This window comes from Aedes aegypti, chromosome 2 (assembly GCF_002204515.2).
Source record: "Aedes aegypti strain LVP_AGWG chromosome 2, AaegL5.0 Primary Assembly, whole genome shotgun sequence".
NCBI classification, from domain to species: domain Eukaryota; kingdom Metazoa; phylum Arthropoda; class Insecta; order Diptera; family Culicidae; genus Aedes; species Aedes aegypti.
The window spans coordinates 157,316,714-157,339,577 of NC_035108.1; the positions used below are offsets into that span (position 1 = coordinate 157,316,714).

The 22,864-nt window shown below is 37.6% G+C and overlaps 1 protein-coding gene and 1 long non-coding RNA gene across 3 annotated transcripts in view; one reads left to right on the forward strand and one right to left on the reverse strand.

The window, feature by feature from the left end:
• Window positions 1–19,196, reverse strand: part of LOC5570793 (protein cueball) — an 81,380-nt gene extending 62,184 nt beyond the window's left edge. The window contains exons 1-3 of one of the 2 annotated variants that reach the window (XM_021842912.1): window positions 18,791–19,196; window positions 15,985–16,270; window positions 6,644–6,716 (exon numbers count right to left, since the gene is read on the reverse strand). In XM_021842912.1, coding sequence (XP_021698604.1) covers window positions 6,644–6,716; window positions 15,985–16,270; window positions 18,791–18,810 — 379 coding nt within the window. In that variant the 5' untranslated portion in view covers window positions 18,811–19,196. Of the gene's footprint in view, window positions 1–6,643; window positions 6,717–15,984; window positions 16,271–16,366; window positions 16,630–18,790 lie in introns of those variants that run through there. The other variant, XM_021842913.1, reaches the window with a different exon arrangement.
• Window positions 19,197–19,235: 39 nt separating this feature from the next.
• On the forward strand, window positions 19,236–20,698 carry LOC110676155. The gene is made up of 3 exons (XR_002500116.1): window positions 19,236–19,261; window positions 19,328–19,492; window positions 19,555–20,698. It is a non-coding gene; the product is annotated as an uncharacterized LOC110676155 (long non-coding RNA).
• The last annotated feature ends 2,166 nt before the right edge of the window (window positions 20,699–22,864 follow it).

A 22,864-nucleotide genomic window follows, 5' to 3' on the forward strand; every position in this document is an offset into this window, starting at 1 on the left:
TCTTTGATTCTTGATAAAATCATTCTAAGAGTTTCTTAATAAATTGCTATGATAACTAAAAATTTTTTTAAATTCTAAATATTGTCCCACAAGACATTTTGCATGAATTACTTGAAGTAATTCGGACAGAATCCCTGAAGCAATTTATGTATGAACAATCGGAATGATGACTGTAACAATTACTGTAGTATTAACTGGCGTGGAACTTTGAATGAACTTGGAAATAAACCATGGAGATTTGGCAATCTTATTCGAAAAATATTCGAGAAATGTTTGTATCACAGCAATAAAATTTTGATGAAATTCCGAGAGAAATTTTTGGAGAAACTTGATGAGGAATACCAAGTTGTATTTATTGAAGAATTCTTGAGAAAGTTTATAATAGATTTCATAGAATAATACATGAAGGATTTTACGGAGTAATACCTAACAGTAAGCGTAGTTGAGTTGGATAAATCACTAGACTTCCTGAATCATTCCTCGAGTTCTAAGTAAAATATCATTCAGAACCTGTGGAGTCTATTAAGGCTTCTCGTAAGAATCTAGAATTTGGCGCCAGAATTCACTGCAAGCAGATTAAGGCAAAAAAAAGTGGCTTAGAGGCCATTTTGATTAAAATAGAGACTTTAGAGACCTTACATCAAAATTAGACTTTTTAGGGACTTGCATTTAAATAGTGACTTTGGATCCATAAAAAACACTTGCTTACCTGAGAAAATGTTCTATTCTTCGTATATGTTGTAATTTCTTTCCCTACAAAGTTGATTATTTTTGTAAAATAGATAAAAAACATTGTTATCAAAAAAATTGAAATGTTCTCAAATATGTTTCAAATGCTCATGAACGACACGCAACTGGAACTGGCCTTTATCAACATGGCAATCTTAAGTTCTACTTCATTCTCTGAACATGTTTTAAGCTGCATAAATGAAAATGACTAACCAATCAAATGACAGACATCGCAAGTAACGTTTCGATAGCTGCGCAGCCGAAAAACTTTTGAATTGAAGGACATATTCTACCATGTATAACTAATTTCAAATAATTTATCTGATTGTGGCATGAATTCCCTGAGAATTCCAGGTTTTTTTTGCAGGCTAAATAAAATTCCCTGATTACTTTTCCAGTTTTTCCAGTTGGTAGACATCTTGGCTGATTATAATGCTAGAAGTATGCGCATTCATTTTTAAAGGATTTAACATGTTGATTTGTGATTGAAGCCATATAAACTTGAAAAATGTTAAATAACCTCATTTTTACTAAAAAAAAAAGCTTCAGAGTATTGTCCAAACCTTCCGATATTATCTAAACTATTTGATTTTAAGAATATAAATCAGGACTTAAAATTATTTATTATTATTATTTATCTGAGATCGAATCTTATCACCGAGATAGTCACTTATGACGTGAAGGTACGAGATGAACTAGTCCAGAGCTAAAACTTTCGTTAATAAAGACAGAAAAAAATATTATAGAGGTTTCAACTACAGAGTGATTCGCCTCGATATGAATTAATAATAAATCTCACAATGCTTAATAAATTCATGATTTTTACATTAATACACGGTAACATGACCCATACACAATATATGCGATCCATTCACCGTGAATATAGGGTTTCAATGCTAGTAATGGACCCCTTAGTAGCTGAAATTCATTCTTAATGCTTTTCCGCAATGATATCTCAGACGCATATACGTTTTGTGGAGTCTAACAACAAATTCAATGTCTTTACTTCATAGTACGTCTATGAAACATACAAAATCATTCGATTTTTCCAGCGAAATATGCATTTGAAAAACTGTTGTCCGAATGCCTATTATGGACCCTCCCGGGGTCCATAATAGGATTGTTTACAAATTTGACGTTGCGTATTATGGACCCTCCATTTGATTCCCATGTAATCTGGCTCGCTGCCGACGAGCCTATTATGGACCCACCTGGAAATGCGTATTATGGACCCTCTTGTGTAGTTTCATTTACAAAACTGTTCAAATATCTGTATTTATGCATCTCAAACCAAATATTTTGCCTGAAACTGCTGACTAACAATGTAATCGAAGATCCCCCGGTGGATTTTCATAGGAATAAAGATGCTTTGAGTGTTAATTTTATGTTTTTCTGTAGGGGGTCCATACATCAATCATTCCTCATCACTAGAATTCATTATCACTAGAATTTCAGCAAAACAGCAGAGTGGCCACTAAACATCCATTTTGAAGTTTTAGATCTAATATGTTTCAGAGCCCTTCAGGGGCCTTCCTTAGCCGAGTGGTTAGAGTCCGCGGCTACAAAGCAAAGCCATGCTGAAGGTGTCTGGGTTCGATTCGCGGTCGGTCCAGGATCTTTTCGTAATGGAAACTTTCTTGACTTCCCTGGGCCTACAGTATCATCGTACCTGCCACACGATATACGAATTGAGATTGAAGAACTAGAAACAGATAAAATCTGCATGGAATGAATGTGATATAGTAATACGGACGAAAAAGACTTATCTTCATTGATATACATCTCATATCATTATATATTTGGCATAACTACTATATACTCTTTCGCAGAGCACAACCAATGCTCTCATCTTTCAATAAATAGTCCCTTGAAACATTTTACACTTTCTGTCTGCATTTTGGTTTCTAATATCCAGGGAAAGTCTTTTACGATGGTAATGATGATAGTTAACTGTATGTACATCATAATTCGGCAACTGTCAAAAACGCCAGTTCCGAATCTGGATCAACAACTCACATTTGGATTTCCTTAGGATTTAAATTGTTCAACAGATACCACATTGAATTCAAAATATCGCTTGTGAAGATTGATACCTTCAGAGATATAACTCTTAAGCACTACATATGAAAATAGTAATCGCTTATATGTACAACCAATATAAATAAAGAATTTGGCAATTGATATGCAAATTAATGCTTAGTTTTAGTCTACAGTGGATTGAAATAAATTAAAAAGTATTTGGTTCACTGATGATGATAAAAAACGTTGATTACAGCAATCAAGCTCAATTTATACTTTAATGCTCTCTAATTAAAAAGTTTCCCTAAAGTCAAATCATCTATATAAAAATAAAAACTGTAATCATATTTTCAGAACAATTTTCAAATTTTGTTTCGCTAATGTTCGACTATGGAACGAAAATTGAGTATCTACAAGTAGCCTTATCACTGCCAAAATGGTTTTCTGTGGTATATTACAAAAAAAATCAGACTGTCAATGAAATTGTGGAAAGAATCATTTGAAAAACGGTTTAAAAGATTACAAATCCGAAAAGTCATCCTTTCGATAAAGCAAGATTGAGAGCTTCGACCGTGTTGATCGAATCATTTGGTTCAAAAAATAATATTATTTTCTCCATCAAATCATCAAATATAAGAATTGTGTTTTCTCGTGGGAGCAATCTTTAAATAAATAATCCTTGGTTAACAATTGCAATAACTAGCTTATTATTAATAAACCTGTGATAATTTAAAATCGTTGCGCCATTTCTAACGCCATTTTTAAATCGTGTCATTTGATCGCCTACCTTAATTTAAAATTTGTGCTTACCGAACTTAATTATTTGACTATAACGAATCACCGGAAAATAAACACTGGAGGATACTGCATTGCTCTAGTTGTCCTGCGTAAACGTGAACCTCGATATGGAACGATAACAAACCCAACGAAATGCGCTCCGAATGCGTCCACTGAGCCAGGAGCAGAGCCCTCCTGCGGTGACGACCAATGAGCACCAATACTTCAGATGATCAGTATAACCGATGGTTAAGGTCTTTTTGCTACGTTCAGAGTTTTTCAATTAATCATTAGTAAACAAACAAACACAAGCGGAAAGCAAGCAAAGCATTTGCAAACAGAAACATGCATCATAAAATAATATATCTAGAGAACCGACACGAATCCTACTCGCAGAAGTTTTCAATTCACTGACCTCGTCATTAGGGTTTTCTGAAAGTTATGGAGACCAAAATAGGTCTGATTATCGCATAAAAATCGTGTAACAAAGTATAAATGGCTGAGTTTCAAACAATTCGATGTGCAAAACTTCCACATGCCTCAATTACATTATAACCCTATATTTTTGGTTGTTGGAAGCTATTCTCTATAAAAAAGCTGCTCTGCCCACCTGCGACCGGCTTCAAAAATTTATGTATCCAGTGAATACAGACACTGAAGAAGACTGCAAGTGGTACTCGAAATACGCGTATGTGTCAAAGATAAGCATTTAGGGCGGAATTGAAAGGTACAAGGTACTTTAATCTACTTTTAAGTTTCTCTATTGAGATTCTGCTCAGAGGATTCGAATACATTAAAAAGAGTTATGTCAGTACGACGAGAAGCTGCCCAAAAAATGAATTGAAGTATCACCCGGCATTTCGAAATTGGAATAGCCTTGGTCTACGCAATTTACGCTTTAAACTGGAAATGCTCTATATTAGAATAGAGATCTGTTTTAAGGTACCGTGGGGTAAGTGGATACAGAAAAATCAATAGTCAACTTCATTGTTATGTACAGCTAACGTTAATAATGTAATTCAAACTTTTTTCTGTGGATGACAAATAAGGGACTAATGTACTGCAAATCGTCAATTATTTTGATTTTTCTGATTGTTATGTATTGAGTATGAAGTACTTGAAAATTTACGCCAAATGATCCACTTGACCCACCATGGTGGGGTAAGTGGATCACCAATAAAAAAGTCGTCTATTCTCAAAACAAATAAGGTGTAATTATTTATAGTAAGAATGATATTACTCTCGTTCTTGTTATTAGTGCTAGTTATATTACATTTTGGTACTTTTGAAATTAAAAAGTATCTTTATTTTATCAACATATTATGAAAAATATTTATACATTAATTCACACTGAAAGAAATATTGTAATTAGAATAATTTGGAGAAAATCCATCTGTTTTATTCTCATAAGGTATACAGAAGTATTGTACGATTATTCCTAATGATGTTTTCGAAAATCACTCGTAGTTTTAAAATATTAGTTACATTTACTTTTGTTTAACAAACTGAAATCTTTTTATTCCTTTCATGAATATAATTGTACCATCTGTCTAGTACAATTTATATCGTCAAATAAGGTACGATAATATGCTTTAAATTGTAAAATTTGTTTATTTTGCTTTTTCACAATTCGGCTCAGATAATCCACGAAAAGTTTTGTTTGAATTTTACAATATTTATTCTTTTATATTTCTCATACCAGAAAGAGAGATTCAAAATACTTTTAGGTGGATTAATTCAAATATTCTATGGAACTTTGACAAATTTAAGCTGGGAATGAAAAAAGATGAAGGAAAGCAACATTTGAGGATAATCAAACTAATTCAAATTCGCATTAGCATCCTGGTAATATGCGATAACAATGCTTGATCCACTTACCCCATCCCATTAAAAAGTAGGGGGAAGTGGAGCATGTTCAATATATCAGTATTTATTTTTAAAAATCACATATTTTTCATTGTGATTCACTCAATTGGATCTGAAATGCTCACCATGTGTTGAAAAAACTAATAGTATTCGATTTTAGACAATGATGCAAAGGATTTTTGAACAATAGAAAACAATTTTGAAATTATTTGATTTTTGCAGCTAATAAGTTTGTTTGTGTTAGTGTACGTGTATTACCAGTTTTGCAATAGTATTAGTGTGGACGTAAGAATATAACCTAAAACAAAGCAATGGTGCGAAAACATTCAACATATTCAAGTATTTATGCTTAATATGGACAAATGATCCACTTACCCCACTGCTACACTTCCCCCACTGTACCTTATATAGTTTTCTTATTTTATCTAAAGGCTATTCTAGTACTGGGTACTAAACCGTAGTAAAAAAATTGTTTTCAATATCTAATAATGTTATTATTCAGCATTTAATTTTTATTATCAAAATTGTTAAAATACATAAAATAAAAACAACTTATGATGATGTGTATTATATTGATTTATATTGAATTCCATGAAACCGTAACAACAAACGTGTAAGCATACAACAAATAAAACTTAACGTATGAAAAGCACAATTACCGATGAATTGAATCACAAAACACAAGTACGTATAATAAAATAAAAATTCATGCGATTAAAAATGAAATTAAAAATCAAACAAACACAAAGCCGCGGAAAGCTTGATAAAAGGATTCATTAAAGTGGAGTGTGGAGCAATCATTCATTGTTACGTGCATGACTTAATTTTAACATTTGCTAAGCATGCATTTATCTACTAATAACAGCCAATACAATCGCAAGCTTATGTAAACTAATTGATGAAAGCGAAATGATCATTTTGAAAAGGATATTATAAACTCCACGGTGAGTGGCCTCCATTGAGGTATGACACGTATGTGAAGCCATCTTTGCACTTCCCCCGAATTGAGTAGTAGTAAGGCAGGAACGAGTGAAGGACGAATCTGTTACGAAATTATGCACCTATAAATCGAAATTGCGTGGAAAGATAAATAGATCTACTCACCCTCTTCGTTCGTAGAAAAGTATGGCGGTTTGGTTTGTAGTTAACACATGCAAGAATATGGCCTTCACTTTATGGCGTTCGGCCGTCGTTAGGTGGTTAATAAGTGAATCCAGCAGGAGAGATCCTATACCGTTCTGACGATACTTACGATGTACGCCCAGCGATAAAATATACCCGACGTCGGCGTCACGGCCCATCGACTCCGACAAAATTCCTCGATCCTAGAACCAAAAAAAAAAACGACAAATGTAAATTGTATTTACCAATATAGTCTTTTTTTCAATATTGAAACATATTATATATTGATACATTCGTATAAAAGCTTCTTTAACAAATTCATAAATGTATGTTTTAATTAATAATTAGCTAAACTCATAAAGTTGGACCCGGAAAGGCTGAGTGTTTATCTGCACCGGCTGATAGGTGCAATCTGGGAAACAGAACAGCTACCGGAGGAGTGGAAGGATGGTGTAATATGTCCCATCTACAAGAAAGGCGATAAGTTATATTGTAAGAACTTTCGAGCGATCACCAATCTAAATGCGGCCTACAAAGTATTATCCCAGATCATCTTCCGTCGTCTGTCACCTGTAGTAAACAAGTTCGTGGGAAGTTGACGGCCGATCGAGAACAGACCAGATCTTTAATGTACGGCAAATCCTTCAAAAATGTCTTGAATAAGTATCATCTTTTCATCGATTTCAAGGCGGCATACTATAGTAGAGACCGCGTAGAGCTATGGAAAATCATGGACGAGAACAGCTTTCCCGGGAAGCTCACGAGACTGATGAAAGCAACGATGGAAGGTGTGCAAAATTGTGTGAAGGTTTCAGGCAAACATTCCAGTTCGTTTGAATCCGGCCGGGGACTACTGATGCACTTTCATGCTTGTTGAATATTGCGCTAGAAGGTGTTATGCGGAGAGCCGGGCCTAACAGCCGGGTACGAGTTTCAGGAGATCCAGTCAATTTGTCTACTTCGCGGATGATATGGACATTGTCGGTCGAACATGTGAAACTCGCCTGAAACGCGAGGCAGCAAAAGTTGAACTGGCGATGAATACGTCTAAGACAAAGTACATGCTAGTAGGTGGAGCCGAGTGCGACAGGGCTCGCCTTGGTAACAGTGTTACGATAGACGGGGATACGTTCGAGGTGGTCGATGAGTTCGTCTGTCTAGGATCCTTGCTGATCATGGCTGATAATAACAATTTGGCGAGCGTGGGGCAGAACCGAGGATGGAGACATGCGGAAACGAACAGAGTATTGTGGCGTGAAATTGTTGATTCAGTGTTACCTGTTTAGATGTTAACTAAATAAATGAAATGAATGATTTCTCGCATAACATATGATCTCGCCTTAATAGCCATTGGTAACCGAGTGTGTAGCTCGTTGTTTTTAGGCAAATGCATTGATAAAGATAAATATTATCCAAGACCAAGCTTAGGGTCGTGGGTTCGATTCGATTCGTAAAGGAAATTTTCTCGACATTCTAAAGCATAGAGTATCTTCGTACTCGTCACACGATATACATTACCCCAGCTGAAATGTGTCCCGACAAACTGAAGGCGATAGTGAACGGTCTCTTTCCTATGCATACTCTAACCGCGTGGCCGTCCACACCGTACCCTGACGTAGATGAAGAAAATGCCGGTATACAAGTGTCTAACGCCGAGCTGATAACGGTTGCGAAAGGATTGAAGCTGAACAAAGCTCCCGGACCAGATGGTATCCCTAATGTATATTTGTTAATTCATCTGACTATGTGTCTCAGGGCCGATTTCTTCACCTTCGCTTAAGCCGTAAACCACGTTTACCCATACGATCAAACCAGGTTTAAGGCTTAAGCGGTGGTGAAGAAACCGCTTATTAATGAACAACTAGAGTTAAAAAAAACAATCAACTATTTGAAACGCATAGTGAAGACAAAGACAACGAATAACTTAATTCTAACACTTTAAAAATACGTCAAACAAATATCAAACATCTTCCTGTTCTTCCTCGCGTAACACTCGTTCAATCCGTTGTCAAAATGTAGAAATTGTCAAGTCGAAATCGAAGAGGTGATAGTGCTCGTTGAAGCGTGCTACCATGTATCGGATAGGGTCATGTAATCCGTAATTAACTGTCCGAGCAGGGAGATGTAGGAAACATCTTGTACGGAGTGGCCGTGCTGGTGCATATACTGACAGATTGGCAAGAATTTCAGGTGAATGAATTACGCCTACCAAAACTTTAGCTACAAACACTGATTGAGCTGTAGACCTTCTGCTCTCAAAAGTGTCAATACTCAACAGTTGACACCGATGTTCATATGGTGACAGACTTGTCGGGTCTCTCCACGGCAGATGCCGAAGGGCTTAGCGCACAAATTTTCTTTGTACGGTCTCCAGTCGCATTATACAAACCCTTTGGTATGGGCACCAGATGACGGATGCATCTTCGTCGGAGTAGGATAGATCCACCGCCGGGAACTACTCTGAGTAGTACGTAGCGTATCATCGGCTTGAGTCGTCGGAGCGCCAGTGAACCGGAAGCCATCCTCTAACCGGAATCGCTGGACCGACTTCGGCACTCCACCGGTCAGTATCTAAGCATGAAGAAGCGCGTAGCCGGAGTAAGCTAGGCCGAGTAGCATCGATCGTCACAAACCAGTTTTAGGTCGTCGGGGCGCCAGTGAATCGGAAGTCATCCTCCAACCGGAATCGCTGGACCGACCTTGGCATCCAACTGGTCAACCAGGAGAGCTCGAACAGCAGCAGCGGAGAACGAGTCGTCGTAGAGCAACGAAGTGCACATCAGCGTCCAGTAGAAGTTCAACAGGGCTCTGACGCGAGGCCAGCCCAAGGGAAATATGCGTCGTCGCACAGAAAACTGTTTAAAGCCCCGACGAGATCTTCATCCGCCAATTGGGCAAAACGAGTAGTCGCAGAGACACCCCTCCATACCAATCTGACACATTTGGTATTAGCCGATGAGTCCATCTACTCTTAGTGGAGTTATCCCAGTCCTGCTGCCAGCTTCTGAATGTTTCCTCTTTACACATGTCGCGGACTCCTCTGGTACCCCTTTGGTTGAAGCATTGAACATCCTCCCTAATGATGAGCTCGATGGGCGTCATCTCGGCTATGATGCACACGGCCTCTTTAGATACCTACTTGCTACTCTTAAGCGCATTATCCTGTACGTGCGTTCCAACCGCTTTAGGGTTCTGCTCGTTCTAAGCGCTTTTGACCAGATTGGTCCTCCATACCTTAGTATGTATAGCGCCACGCTTGCCAGTAGCTTGCGTTTGCTGGCAATTACAGCAGAGCTGTTAGACATTATCCTCGAAAGCGCCGCTATAGCCGCAGATGCCCTTTTACAGGCATATTCAACGTGGCTAGCGATGCTGAGCTTGTCATCGATAATTACCCCAAGATGCCTAAGGGATCACTTGGAGTCTATGGTGCAATCACCTACCGAGATAAGCGCCCGTTGCTCGGACTTGCGGTTGTTGACCACCACCACCTCAGTCTTGTGACGGGCCAGTCCTAGTTTCCTAGACTTCATCCATTCCTCAACTATGGAAATAGAGTGCGCTGCTGTCAACTCTTCTTCCTCCATCGATTCACCATAGACCACTAGGGTGATATCGTCGGTGAAGCCAACAATCTTAACACCCGTCGGAAGCGCTTACAATCGCTTGCCCTATGGCCTTCGGTGCTGCATTTCTGCAATTCTTACTTCTGTTGGGACCATTGCAATTTCACGACTTATAGCCCTTCCCGAAACACTTGAAGCAAACTTCAGGAGGCTGTTGTATGCTCAACCGGCAAACCGACCAGCCTACACTGAAAATATTCCACACGTTCGATCCATTTTCTTTTCAACGTGGATCTGTCGTGTCAAATGGCAAGGTAAAATAAGGTGTAAAACTTATAATTCTGTTAAGGTTTGACTGTGGTTCGATAGCAAAGGCTTTTACATACAATTATATCGTGTGTTACTATTGCGATATCAATCAGAACTACAGAAAACTGTTCGAAAATTTGTAAATTAATGTGTTTTACATTTGGATGCGGATTGCCGATCGCCGCCACCTGGGTGCCCTGCGGGCCCTTTTCAAGGTTTATTTCAGATACTCCATCTGACCTTCTGGGGTCTCATTAAATTACTTAAAGTAATACAAAATTCTAGCATTGTTACACAAATAAGCATTGACCATATACAGATTAACAATCGAGCACAACAACATATTAACAATTAGTTCTAACATCATCTTATTCATAATAACGATACTTATCAAACATTATAAATACACCACTTGCAAAATTTTACAGTCTCTCATCATCAATTACACAAACGTACACAAAGTTACATATTTTCATCAATAGCTTCACGTATCATAAAATAACTCAAACAATCGTTACTAAGTGAGGTCAACATTTTCCGGTTTCCAGGAACAATTTTATCTGTTGACATACTCTCGAATTTTCACATTACTAGGCCAAGTCTTAGCGTTCATTGCTGATACTTTCCAACGCTTATTCAAAACAATTTTGAATGATATGTAATCAAAATGTTTACAACTTTTCCAACTCGGTACTAATTTTGTGACATTCAAGCACTCGGGCTCAGATGCGAAAAGTGAACGAGAAACCAAACGAACGATGTCATATTCGGTTACGCTGCTATCGATGTTAGACAGAGCAATTGAAAACGATTCCTCACAGTCTGGAACCACACAGCTACGATGGCTATCACTGCTATTCGTTCGAGCGTTGCTGTTGTTCGACGGCATTGGCGTAGTATCTGGAGTTGAATGATGTAGTATGCGATCTGGCGCAATCATTTTATCGTTGATTTCAGCTATCGTATCGTTGATTCTTCCAACTTCGGACTTCAATTTATCCAGCTCAACTACAATTGATGACGTTGAACTAGATCTGGGCGATTCAGACATTGCATCCTTTGCTTTGCAAAATTCGGCCATACATTGTAATTGTAATTGTAATTGCTCAATCCACACCCTGGCAGACAATTATCCGCCCATCTAGACACGGGCTGGGTGAGGACCTACCAAGCCTCCCCCGTTAACATGTCCTATACCGTTTAGCACACCGGGATCTTCCACAAGCAGGCGCCGGAATTAAAGCGGTCCCACAAGCTTCAGATACATTAAATAGATATAGTCCCTCTGGCACTAAACCGAATAGCGGCCTTCATATCATCACTGGCACTGCCTATCCCGCACGCCAAACAAAATGCCGGAAGTAGCGTGCCGTGTAGAACATCCGATGTTCTACACAGCACATCACCTCCGACACCATGCTCAACGTACAGCAAAGACATCGCTAATAAAAAGCGGAATGCGTCATTCGATTCAGTGCCAGAGGGACTATAAATGTAACGAAGAGGAAATGAAAAGATAGTAGAGATGGTTTGGTTGTTGGATTGCTGAAACGAGAAGAAATAAAGTCATTACGTTAAAACGTGGTTTTTATAGTTGAATAAATGTATCGATAGTTTCTCATCTGTTTCTTTTCCGTGTCGTAGTTGCGTCGATTCTATCCACCTCGAGTTTTGTCGTCTCCGCTCGAGCAATGAGGACCGCGATGAAATGAAAATATAAAAATATGACCATTATTGTTTATCTATTATTTAATGTGGTTCTCATTTGCTTTTAAATACCTAAGTAACATGTGAACTCTGCCTCTATCAGAAAATTCTAATGAATTATATTTTATTCTCCTGCACTTTCCCTAACACAAGGTATTCCTATTTAGTAAGACATTTACAAGTGCAAAAGCGCAAATAAAAGTGTGGGACCTCATCGAATCATGTTGATGCCCTCAGAGCACTCATTCTTCGATTTGCGAAAAATGAGTCCGCTGAAAACACCGACCCGACTCGACGCAATCGCGCACCTCTACCAACGCCTCCGCACATGTAAAAACTTCTGCGATAAACCTGTGGTGTGAAAGAAATGCGCAATATTATTTTAATTTCAATCCTAACTGCATGACCCGTAGGCTCTATGCGTATGATTGTTCATTATTTTAGCTAAATATACCAGTTATTCCTGTACATCAGAAGAAAAGAAAAACGATTAAGAATATCTTGCAGCGTAAAGTTTAAGTGATCAAATATTAATCCTTTCTTAGAACCTAATTTCATTATACATTGGGTTATGCTATGCTTCGCGTGTGATACGAACAATTAGATTTATCAATATAATGCATTAGCATCCAAACAAATACCCTAGAAAATTTTCTTATTGTCCGACAAACATTTCAAAACAATTACGAACTGCAAAAATTCAACGGTAACTTTACTCAACAAAGCTTTCATTCGATCACCCTTAAAATACACAGTCATCAGTAGACCATGCACTATAATATCGTCCTAATATAACGCAGAGCTAAAAATCCTCTCTTGCGTTACCCAATCTGAACAAGAAAACATTTTCAAATACTTCCCATAATTTGTGCACGGCAAAACAGATTCCACTTTCTACGTAATGTAACCTAGTATGAACAGCCGCCCAACTCTCCAGACCTGCGCCCTCCAAGATCCAAGGTGCTGCTGCCTTACGTTCAAAACTTCTTTCCTCAAAGTCTGTCTATCAATTCCGAACTCTATTGCATACTACCATACCAATCAGACCCTATTCCTGACAAGACACAGAGTCATAACCCCAATGTGATGGATTTACCCAGTAAATCCACAACCTTGTCCTAACCCCTCTTACGTTTCGCTATCCTCGAAAGTCACCCATATTGATGCTTGGCAAAAAATATCAGTATTCAATCCACAAATCCCAAATTACACCACATTACGTTGGTCCGTTTGGCGTCGCCGGTGGATACCTGTTCTGACATTCGTTTCTTTTAAACTCCATTTCAACCATGTCCCTCCACTTTATCAATACGAATGTTGACGAATCACGATAATCTGAAGATCGTGACCAGAACGGAGGTAGGATAAATCACTAGGGACCAACTACCACCTTGCAAAATTCGGCCATACATTCATCACAAATCCAAATAATGTTTTTGGATAGCGCACACAAATCGGCCTCGCTAACACCAACACACGATGCATGGAATCTTCTCGCACATCTTCCTTCGCAAACGGTGTATAGTTCTTTCATCATGTCGATTTTTGCGGCACAGTTTCTGCATTCCGTATTCATTGTAGGAACGGTGAAAGCGTTGAAGGTTTTTCATTTTTTTCAGCAAATGCAAGGCAATTACGACGTAATTATCACTTCAAAAGTTGAAAGACGTAGTCACATATATTGACAAGCGACAATATAAACTTATAATGCGGATATTCTCGATTAAATTGATTAAAACGACGGACCGACGAAAACAGCGTTAGACTCTAGCGATAACCACAACAAAAAGGTTGGATGGCTTTACTGGCTACGTCGATGTCCCACTGTTCTTTGAGGAGGGCTGCCGAGACCTCCGCTACATCGGTGACCTCATCCAGATTTTTACACTGGAGAGTCGCTTCAGCAGTAAGGGATCTTACATCAACCTCGTTGCCAAGTACTTCTTGTGCCAGTTGCTTATAGACTGCACCCTTTTCCTTGGCATCCTTCCTTAAGACTAGGATTATTTCACCAATCCTAGTTCGCCTTATACTCCGCACGTCTGCGCCCAATGGCGATAAATTCTCCGTGCTTCGCATCGCCTTCAGAATCTCGGCGTATTTCGCTTCCTCTGTTTTGATAACGAGGGTTCGCCTAAATTCCTGCTTTGCAGCTAGGACTGATTGTCGCAATTTCAGTAGGCTCACATGTTGCACTGGAGCGGCCAGTGCCTGCCGTCGTCACTGTATCTAGGCTGTTGACCACGCTATTTTCACTTTAGTTGATTTTGGTCGCCTCCTTCCTTGGCGGAAACCTTATCCGGTTACTGATAGGTCCAGAGCCTCTCCTTCACATTCCGCTAGTTGTTTTTTGGTTGATCATCATCTTATGGGTCCCCCTAAGAGCCGCTATCCAACTCCACTGGAATAGTCGGCTTTATGAATCAATATCATAAGCTTATACTGGTCGATTATCCGGAGACTCGATTATGAGGCGACTCGATTATCCGGGATTCGATTATCCGGAATTTCAGTTTTTATGCATAAATTTGAGATGATTTAGTATTGCAACATACAATATGAATGTTTAAGCAGTTTTGGACATATAGGTAAGAAGGTAAGGTGTATGCTGAACAACTTTTTTTTTCAAGGCCCCTAAAGTTTCTAGAATTTACTTCTGGCTACGCCACTGCATCATATAAGTAAAACAACGAAAAAGATAATATTTAGGTGCTTTTATCGCAGATTTTTTTTAAATAGTGATTCGATTATCCGGAGTGAAAAAATCGATACTCCGGATAATCGAGTCCAATTTGGAATATTATTGTTCAATATAATATATTATCTACATATTTACCGTAAAGCATCCATAATTCACGCGCGCTCCTAATTTTGCTCACTGACATTTTGAACGTGTTTCGCGAAAGAAATTTTTGTAACCTAGTATTCTAGAATAATTCTTTTTCAGTCATGGATATATAACATGCAATAATGTAGTCCAGTTTGTATCAAGAAATATGAATAAAATAGCAGTGAGCGAAATTAGGAGCGTGCGCGAAATATGGTAGCATCACTGTATATTTGATTTCGTTGAAGTGCTGTTTGATGAACTACTAAAAGAGGTTTGGAATAAATATTCCAAAAAAGCTGAACATTTCTGCAGAAACTTGAAATAGCAATTAATACTGCTTTAGTGAAATTTACAAACAATTACACCTTTTCACTTACGAAAACAAAGTTAAGACTGCTGTCGCAGGGGGGATGGTAAATGATAATGAACTATGTGAAATTTGAAGCAGAATTTTCTATAACAAAGATCATGATGTTGGAGATAATGATTGATGACAATGATGAAGAACAAAAACTAAAAAATGTCTAGCATAGGTGTGAAATGTGTATGAAAAATACTTTTTTTTTTCTCGTGACTACCTTTACATTGGCTTACGAATCCCTCAGGTTGGGGAAACTATGGATGATGTATGTAAACAAAGAACAAAGTTTGTCTCGGTTATGTAAGATAAATAATTACTTGGCCACTGATTAACTTATGCATGTGAGATGTTTATCGGTTCAATTATCTGGAACTCAGCCAAAAGATGCACTTCCATGCAATTTTAGACTCGTAGCTGTTGGTAAGTAGTTGGTCCATCACGATGTGAATAATGAGTGCTGGTAATAGGACATGCAGGATACGTCTTCTTACAGTTTGTTTCTGGTGTGTTCAACACGTGACAAGACAGGACAACTAATTCACTAAATAAATTTTTCAGCGATGTTGTACAAAATACAACAGCGCAACGACTGAAGTGTTAATACGCTTATTTCTATCGCTAAATTTATAAAACTGCCTATTGCATATATGATTCGCGTAAGAATTTGACAAACAGATTACTATGTTGGTGTTCCTTACCTCTTTATTCAGCTTGCTAAACGGTTTTATTTCGGCTACAATCAAACCAATGATCGTTAAGTTGTAAACCGCTGCCAACGCAAAGAACCGCGAACTGGAAGTGATGGCCTCGTACCACGATAGAGGGTAATCGATTGGGAACCAGTCCTGACATAGCGTTCGCACTTCCTCCAAATCATCTGGACAGAGGAACCGTAACTGCACATCATTCACTGAACAAAGCGGAACCGCTTTAGCCTTCAGCTGGTCCTCGGTTTTCGTGGGTCCAAGGTGATTGTGATGGTACCTACCGAATCGGAAGCATAAGAGAGAAGAACATTATAGTGAAAGCTTGCGTGACGACTTTTGACATTGCAACGCTCATAGAATTCACACCACTCACAGTCGCATATTACATCCGCAATGGCATATCAATTTCAAAAGAAATAATGTTGTTACATGGCAGCATTTGCGGTGCACCGTTTGTCCAAGTATTTCAAACAGGAGCAAGAATGCTAAACACTACACCGCCGGACCTTTCATCATACACTGCACCCGTACGTTCCACAATGGAAATTTATTTTAATCAATTATCCAGTTCAAATTTAGCACAACGGTAGAGTTTCCAATTTTATCATTATTTCCCGAGTACGTTGTTGCCGCACTGGAAGAAATTTATTTTAGACTTAATACAACGCCTAATCAACACTGTGCTGCAAATCAGTGTTTCTCAAACCTTTGGCACGATGTGCCAGAAACCGTTATTAACAGAAAAAAATGTCCAACAATTTGGCACCTACCATTTGAAAGATATAGTATTCACGCATTTTCTCTGTGAATTTGAAAATATTCTAACGAGGGAATCGAAAGTTATCGTGATTTGAAAGTTTTGAGCTATTTTGGAAAGGAAATTCACATACTTATAAATATTCCCCAACGGTGCATCATTATTAACTTGTAAACCAGCCAAGTTATCACCACTTTGCATTAGACATTCGAAACATGTGATATCCAAGCACCTTCTATGCAAATTTGAAATCTTTTCGTCGAGAAAATCTGAAGTTACAGTGATTTGTATTTTTATGATTATTTCAGTTAAAACTTCACTAGAGCTGATTTATATGCCTTTGTTATGAAAGTATACAAAATTTACAAATAAAAATGTCTATAGGACTGACCCTCGGCATTCAAAAGATATAGTAGTCAATTATCTTCGCAGTTTGTTTGAGAATATTTCATCAAAAGAGAACATAACTAGAGTACTTTGAATTTTTGGAGTCATTAAGATTTTTTTTTCAATCGTCTAAAATAGTGTTCGCAACACGCATTTAATAATTGCGACACAAATTAACTTAACAGATTTGCATTCAACTTGTATCTTTCATTGAAGAAATGCAGTGTTTCGTTAAATCACAAGCAAATGGGTTCGTTTTTTTTGTAAATTTTGTTTCATTTCCGCGCGTTTTGCGAGGCAGTGTTTCGTAATGGCCCAAGTAAGCATATTGATGAACCTGAACAATTTGAAAGTGGTACCATGCTGCTCAAACGAGGTTGAATTGTCAACTGGTGAGATCGTTTTAGGCTAGTGTTTTAAATAAGTTAAATGTGATGGTTCACGTTTTATTCATGACAGCGAAGGGTATACGTTTATATATGTGTTTGTTCAATTAATAGTTAGTAGGAGTTTATTGTATAAATTAGGCTTGTTTCATGTTTTTCAAAATATGTAAATGCAACAAGCCTTATATTTTGTTTAGTCTATAGAATTATTGGATACTGTAAGTGTTGACTTTTCCTTTAGATACTGATAGATTACTTTTTGGATTGATGCTGCATGATTTGCATCGTGCGAAATCTTTGAATGGTTTGTCATCAAAGGTATCGTCATATCGATTCTTCAATCATTTTTTGTGCATATAAAAGGATTACTTTTTATTTTATTTTATTAACTATGTTGATGACTTTTTTATGTTTTGAGAGAGCTATAACAGGGTATAACCAGTGAAAATGATGTGATGATCCCTAGGACTATTGTAATTAAGAGTTTTTTTTATTAAGACGAATCTGTAACATAACCACTTCCAATTTTCCAAACTCCCATTGACTTCTCGTGGAAGTGCAGAGGATTCCAAAGCTTTGCAAAGGCTTCCTCAAAGACAGTATCACGTAAATATTTATTCCATAACCCAAATTAACCTGTATCTGGACGCAGCAGGACGTGGTATAGCTTAGTACAATGAATAAGAATTCCATTACTTACACACTGAGAGTGCTGCGACTAATCTTAAGTAGCATCCGTTGGTTCCTTGAGTCTATATAGTTGCTCTTGTGCTAACGGAGAAGCAACAGTAAGCGGTCAATCACGCTATTAAATCACATTGATCAACATATTGATAAGAATTTGTTGCAATTAGTGGTGGTAAAAACATTGAACGTGATAATTTAATAATCAAAATTTACTTTATTATAGGTCCAAAACTTCAAGTTATGTTGTCTCTAGATAAAGTATTCTCAAACTAGCTGCGAAGATGGGGAACCGCTGCCCCTGTCAGAACTAGGCCGAACACACACGCTCGAACTGGTTCCCGAGTGATTGAATCAATTGATATTTATTAAATGCTCCTAAGACCCACTTTATCGCGCAAACACTTCGGTATAGGTATATAGACATATCTAGTTGACGACAAAATATGATTAGATTAGTCGGTTCCTGGCTGTGCGTGAGCCTGGATGTGTTTTCCGATATGATCGGTAGAATAATTCTTGAAATTATTTCATAACTAGACGGCATTCTTACTGATTGTTGAGACGTACAGCTTATACTTACCAGCTGAAAGATTGCGCCATTGGAGATATATGCGGTCACCCCAGCTAACACATTAACGACTATTTCGTCCCAACCAGCAGGATTTTCTGTACACTTCCTAGTGCAATTGCCTGCACCAGCTGAACTTATTCATGAGATGCAATTTCGATTAGACACTTTTCCCTTTGTTGACTTGTTTACAGCGATATGGCCAAACTATTATCATCCTCTTCATGGATTAAATGCTCACTGTGACCTACGCTGTCCACACTCTACCTTTTGCACTAACTCGTCTGTTGATGGGCAGTTTCCCATAGTTGCACATCACATTTTTACCTTTAGAATACCAAAATACAATCGAATAATATCAAATTTACAGAGGAACAAAATTTTTTCCATAAAAAAATACTTTCATCACATCGATGATGTTCTTGACAGATCGATGGATGACGCTTTTTGTTTATTTTGGATGCCTATTTTTACGCCGCAGCGGTATGTGCCGCACTTATCGTTTATCAGTCATTATATTAGTGTTAGTGATATCGATTATACTGTCAGTTTCAGATTCGACAGACGTCGCGATTCCAAAACAAAAAACAATTTTCTCGTTCAGAAGTCCCGTATAAATTTCAGTCAAAAGAGCAGACGACGCTAATTCAGAAAGATAAGCAGACGCGCGGGGACTTTTGTGAATGATTCCTACGGTGATGATTTCCTTGAGCTGTAAGTATTTCACGAAAATATCTAAAATTTAACATGATCCTCCACTGTTTAACTGTCGGCAGGCCTCACGAAAATTTCGCCGCATACTGCCGGTTGTGCTTTTCCATCTCCCAGCTGGAACATTCGGCGCAAGAGGAACGAAATGGACGCGACGAAGGAAAGTGCGGGATGTGTGGACTATCTTCAAAGTGTGACGATTATTGCAACAGAACCGCAGGAACTTGCCATGGAAGTAGCGGTTCCGGAATAACTGGTAGAGACGGAAGTGGCGGAAGATCCAATTTCAATGGAGATAACGGACGAAATGTGTGCAACGACCGTGGCTCCATAACCATCCGCCCTGGAAGCTTCTGTAGTAGCCGACGAGGACGACGACGATGTTCGGATTACGTCCGTGGAAACGATTCCGATTGCGTTCGATCTGAGCGAAGATAACAACGATCCGTTCATCAAGATGGCCAACGATTGGTACTGTTGTAAGGTGTGTTCCCGCCTCTACCAGGCGTTTCCCCAACTGGTGGAGCACCGATGTAAACCCGGACAAGGCGGAGATATTGCGCCAACGATCGAAAGAGTCCTACTTCCGGGCCAAGGAAAGTGACTTGTAATTGGCGCTGTATGCAATTTTAAAATAACAAATTTAATTAAGGTACCGTGGGGCAAGTGGGTAATGGATTTCGCATAGTTGGGATTCTTCAAATTCTAGAGACTTTCAATTAAAACAAATGAGGTCGTGCATATATTTTAGCTTGACTCCCACCAAATATAATCAGTATGCTGAAATAGATTTCCATGTAAAATTGAAGAAAAAGGTACAGAAAAAGTTTTTAAAAACGTCACCTTACTTTTCACTTGCCCCATTACCTTTAACATTTGTTAAGGCGTCCCAGTGAACAATAAGATAAGTAACATGTAAACGAAGAACATTTCATTCTTGTTACTTTAATTTTCTTCTGTTCAGTTATGTTTATTGAAATGATTCGACAACATTATAACTGCACTGCAACATTTCCAAAGTTAGTTCTTACAGCGTGGGATAGCAATAGCATTTGTGCTCTGTAGAATTTCCACCGCTCGTTATTTGTTTTTAAGAATATCGGATATGACGTCAGTTCAATAAAGTATTTAGAAACTTGTTTATATAAATAGACCTTTAAGCTATTTTCAATGTTTTGAACTAGCTTTACATAGACATTCCACGAGATTTCCGTGCGTTCTCTTATATTGGAACTTTCCAATCAACGTCTTCCTTTTAATCGACTGTTTGAACTGAACATATTAAATAAAATTAAACTAATATATTAATCACCCCTATTCTTGTTTACGTACGAATGTGCTTTCGATCGAAAACCATTTCGCATTCTCGTTTACGCCAGCAAAATCAAATGCACAAAGGATTCGAACGAATTGGATTTGATCGAAAGTTGGATTCGCCGTAAACAATAATGAGGCTGAATAATTGGCAACCTTTTTTAGAGAAGTTCCATGATTTGGCCATGATAATAGCTTTTATCGCTTTGAGTATAGTGTTTCTAGAATTATCAGCACGTTCGGTTGTTCTATGATAATTGCGAACCTTGTATACTTATAGCTACCTATAAAGAGAAAACACAAATTCAATCTCTAATGAGAAACTTTTCACTTGCCCCACGTGATTAGAAAATTGACGGTGTTTCAATTTAGCGGACTTTGGGGCAAGTGTGCCACCCCTGCTTTTTATAAAAATTACAATATATATTTTCTCTTTGAGCTTAACATAATGTTCCCTAATAGTTCACAATACAATGATCCAAATATGATAAAAATTGGTCTATTTTTCACGTATTTACATCGACTTGTGCGAAAACAACCAAATTTGAGTGGATTTTTATAACATTTCGTTGTTTCTAAATAGCATGGTGAAAGGTAAATTATTAACAGATTTTTCTGACGTATTGCACATCGTGAAACTACTCAAATGTGTAAGTTATTGTGACATTTGAACGAAAAAAGTATTTGGTTTTACATACGAAATCCAGTTTCGTTGAAATGTATACTTATAGGGGCAAGTTTGCCACCTATTTGGTAAACAAAAATTGTTGGAGTAAAATTTATAAAAATGTAAACATCATCAACAAAATCATAATAATAAACCACAATGAGGCACCAGTAGTAGTTTCTGAAGTATAGCTGGGGAATAACTGACATGTTTGCCCCCAAAGTGATTTTTTCTCAAAATATTCAATGATAACATGTTTTTTGGCTTATTAAGTATCGTTTTACATATCTACATCAATATTTTACCGTTATTTAGTGTTGATTTAGTTTACTATTATACATATTCGCCGTTATATAAGGGTAATACATATATTGTATTGAATGGAGACAAAAATAACCATTTTAGTTATTCAAATTCAGTAATAGGAAAATACGCATGTTTTGAACCTTGTTATAAAGCATCCCCTTATTACGGTAAACTTAAAATTATTTTTTTTTAATTATCGATTAGCGTCTGCTTTGTAAGTAATATTAATAGGAAATAAAGAAAATTTCATTACAAGTAGAATTACATGCGATGTTCATTCGGTGGCCGTCTTGCCCCATGGGTGGCACACTTGCCCCATAGTGACCAAAAATAGGTTATTTTTGATGATATTTGAGAAGCACCAAAACTAATACTTTTTGAAATTATTTTCTTTTTAAATGGCACAGTGGTTATGATAAGATGTGACACTAACATCGTGAGGCTAAATTGGTGGATTTTATAAGCTTTAGGCAAAGTTAGAGAACAATTTGCTTAAGGTGGCACACTTGTTCCAAATTCCGCTAGTTATTTTTAGGAATTTGCCCCACGGTACCTTACAATAAGTGTTAAGTTGTTGTTAATGGTTAACTAAATATAAGTAGACCATGATTTAAAAATTGTAAAAATCAAAATGTGATCGCTCGTCAATATGAGGTTTGATTTGTGCGCCTTCTTAGTGATTTGCTAACAAGAGTGAATATAGTTTTTAGTTATAAATAAAGAAATTTGTACCGATACCTTCAAATAGAATTTGTAATTCCGATGGACCAAATGAAGTTGCTGAACAGTATAATAACTGTTTTGAATAATTATTGTGCTGTACGGATTTTGATTCATATTTCCAATTTGAATTGAAATCCGTACAGGGCAAAACTTCAACATATTTAATCACGTTTCAGCAAAAACACTTGATAATATAAAGCTCAAGCATAACCCATTCGTAAGAAATGCGATAATAAATCGATAAGCATTGGTTATCTCTAGTGATTTCTTCTTGAATGCTTTTATAAACTTCTTAAGAGATGCTACCAGTGATTTGGATGCTTAATTCCTCTAAGCAGAATTTGGTCCAAAAATCCTAGACTACT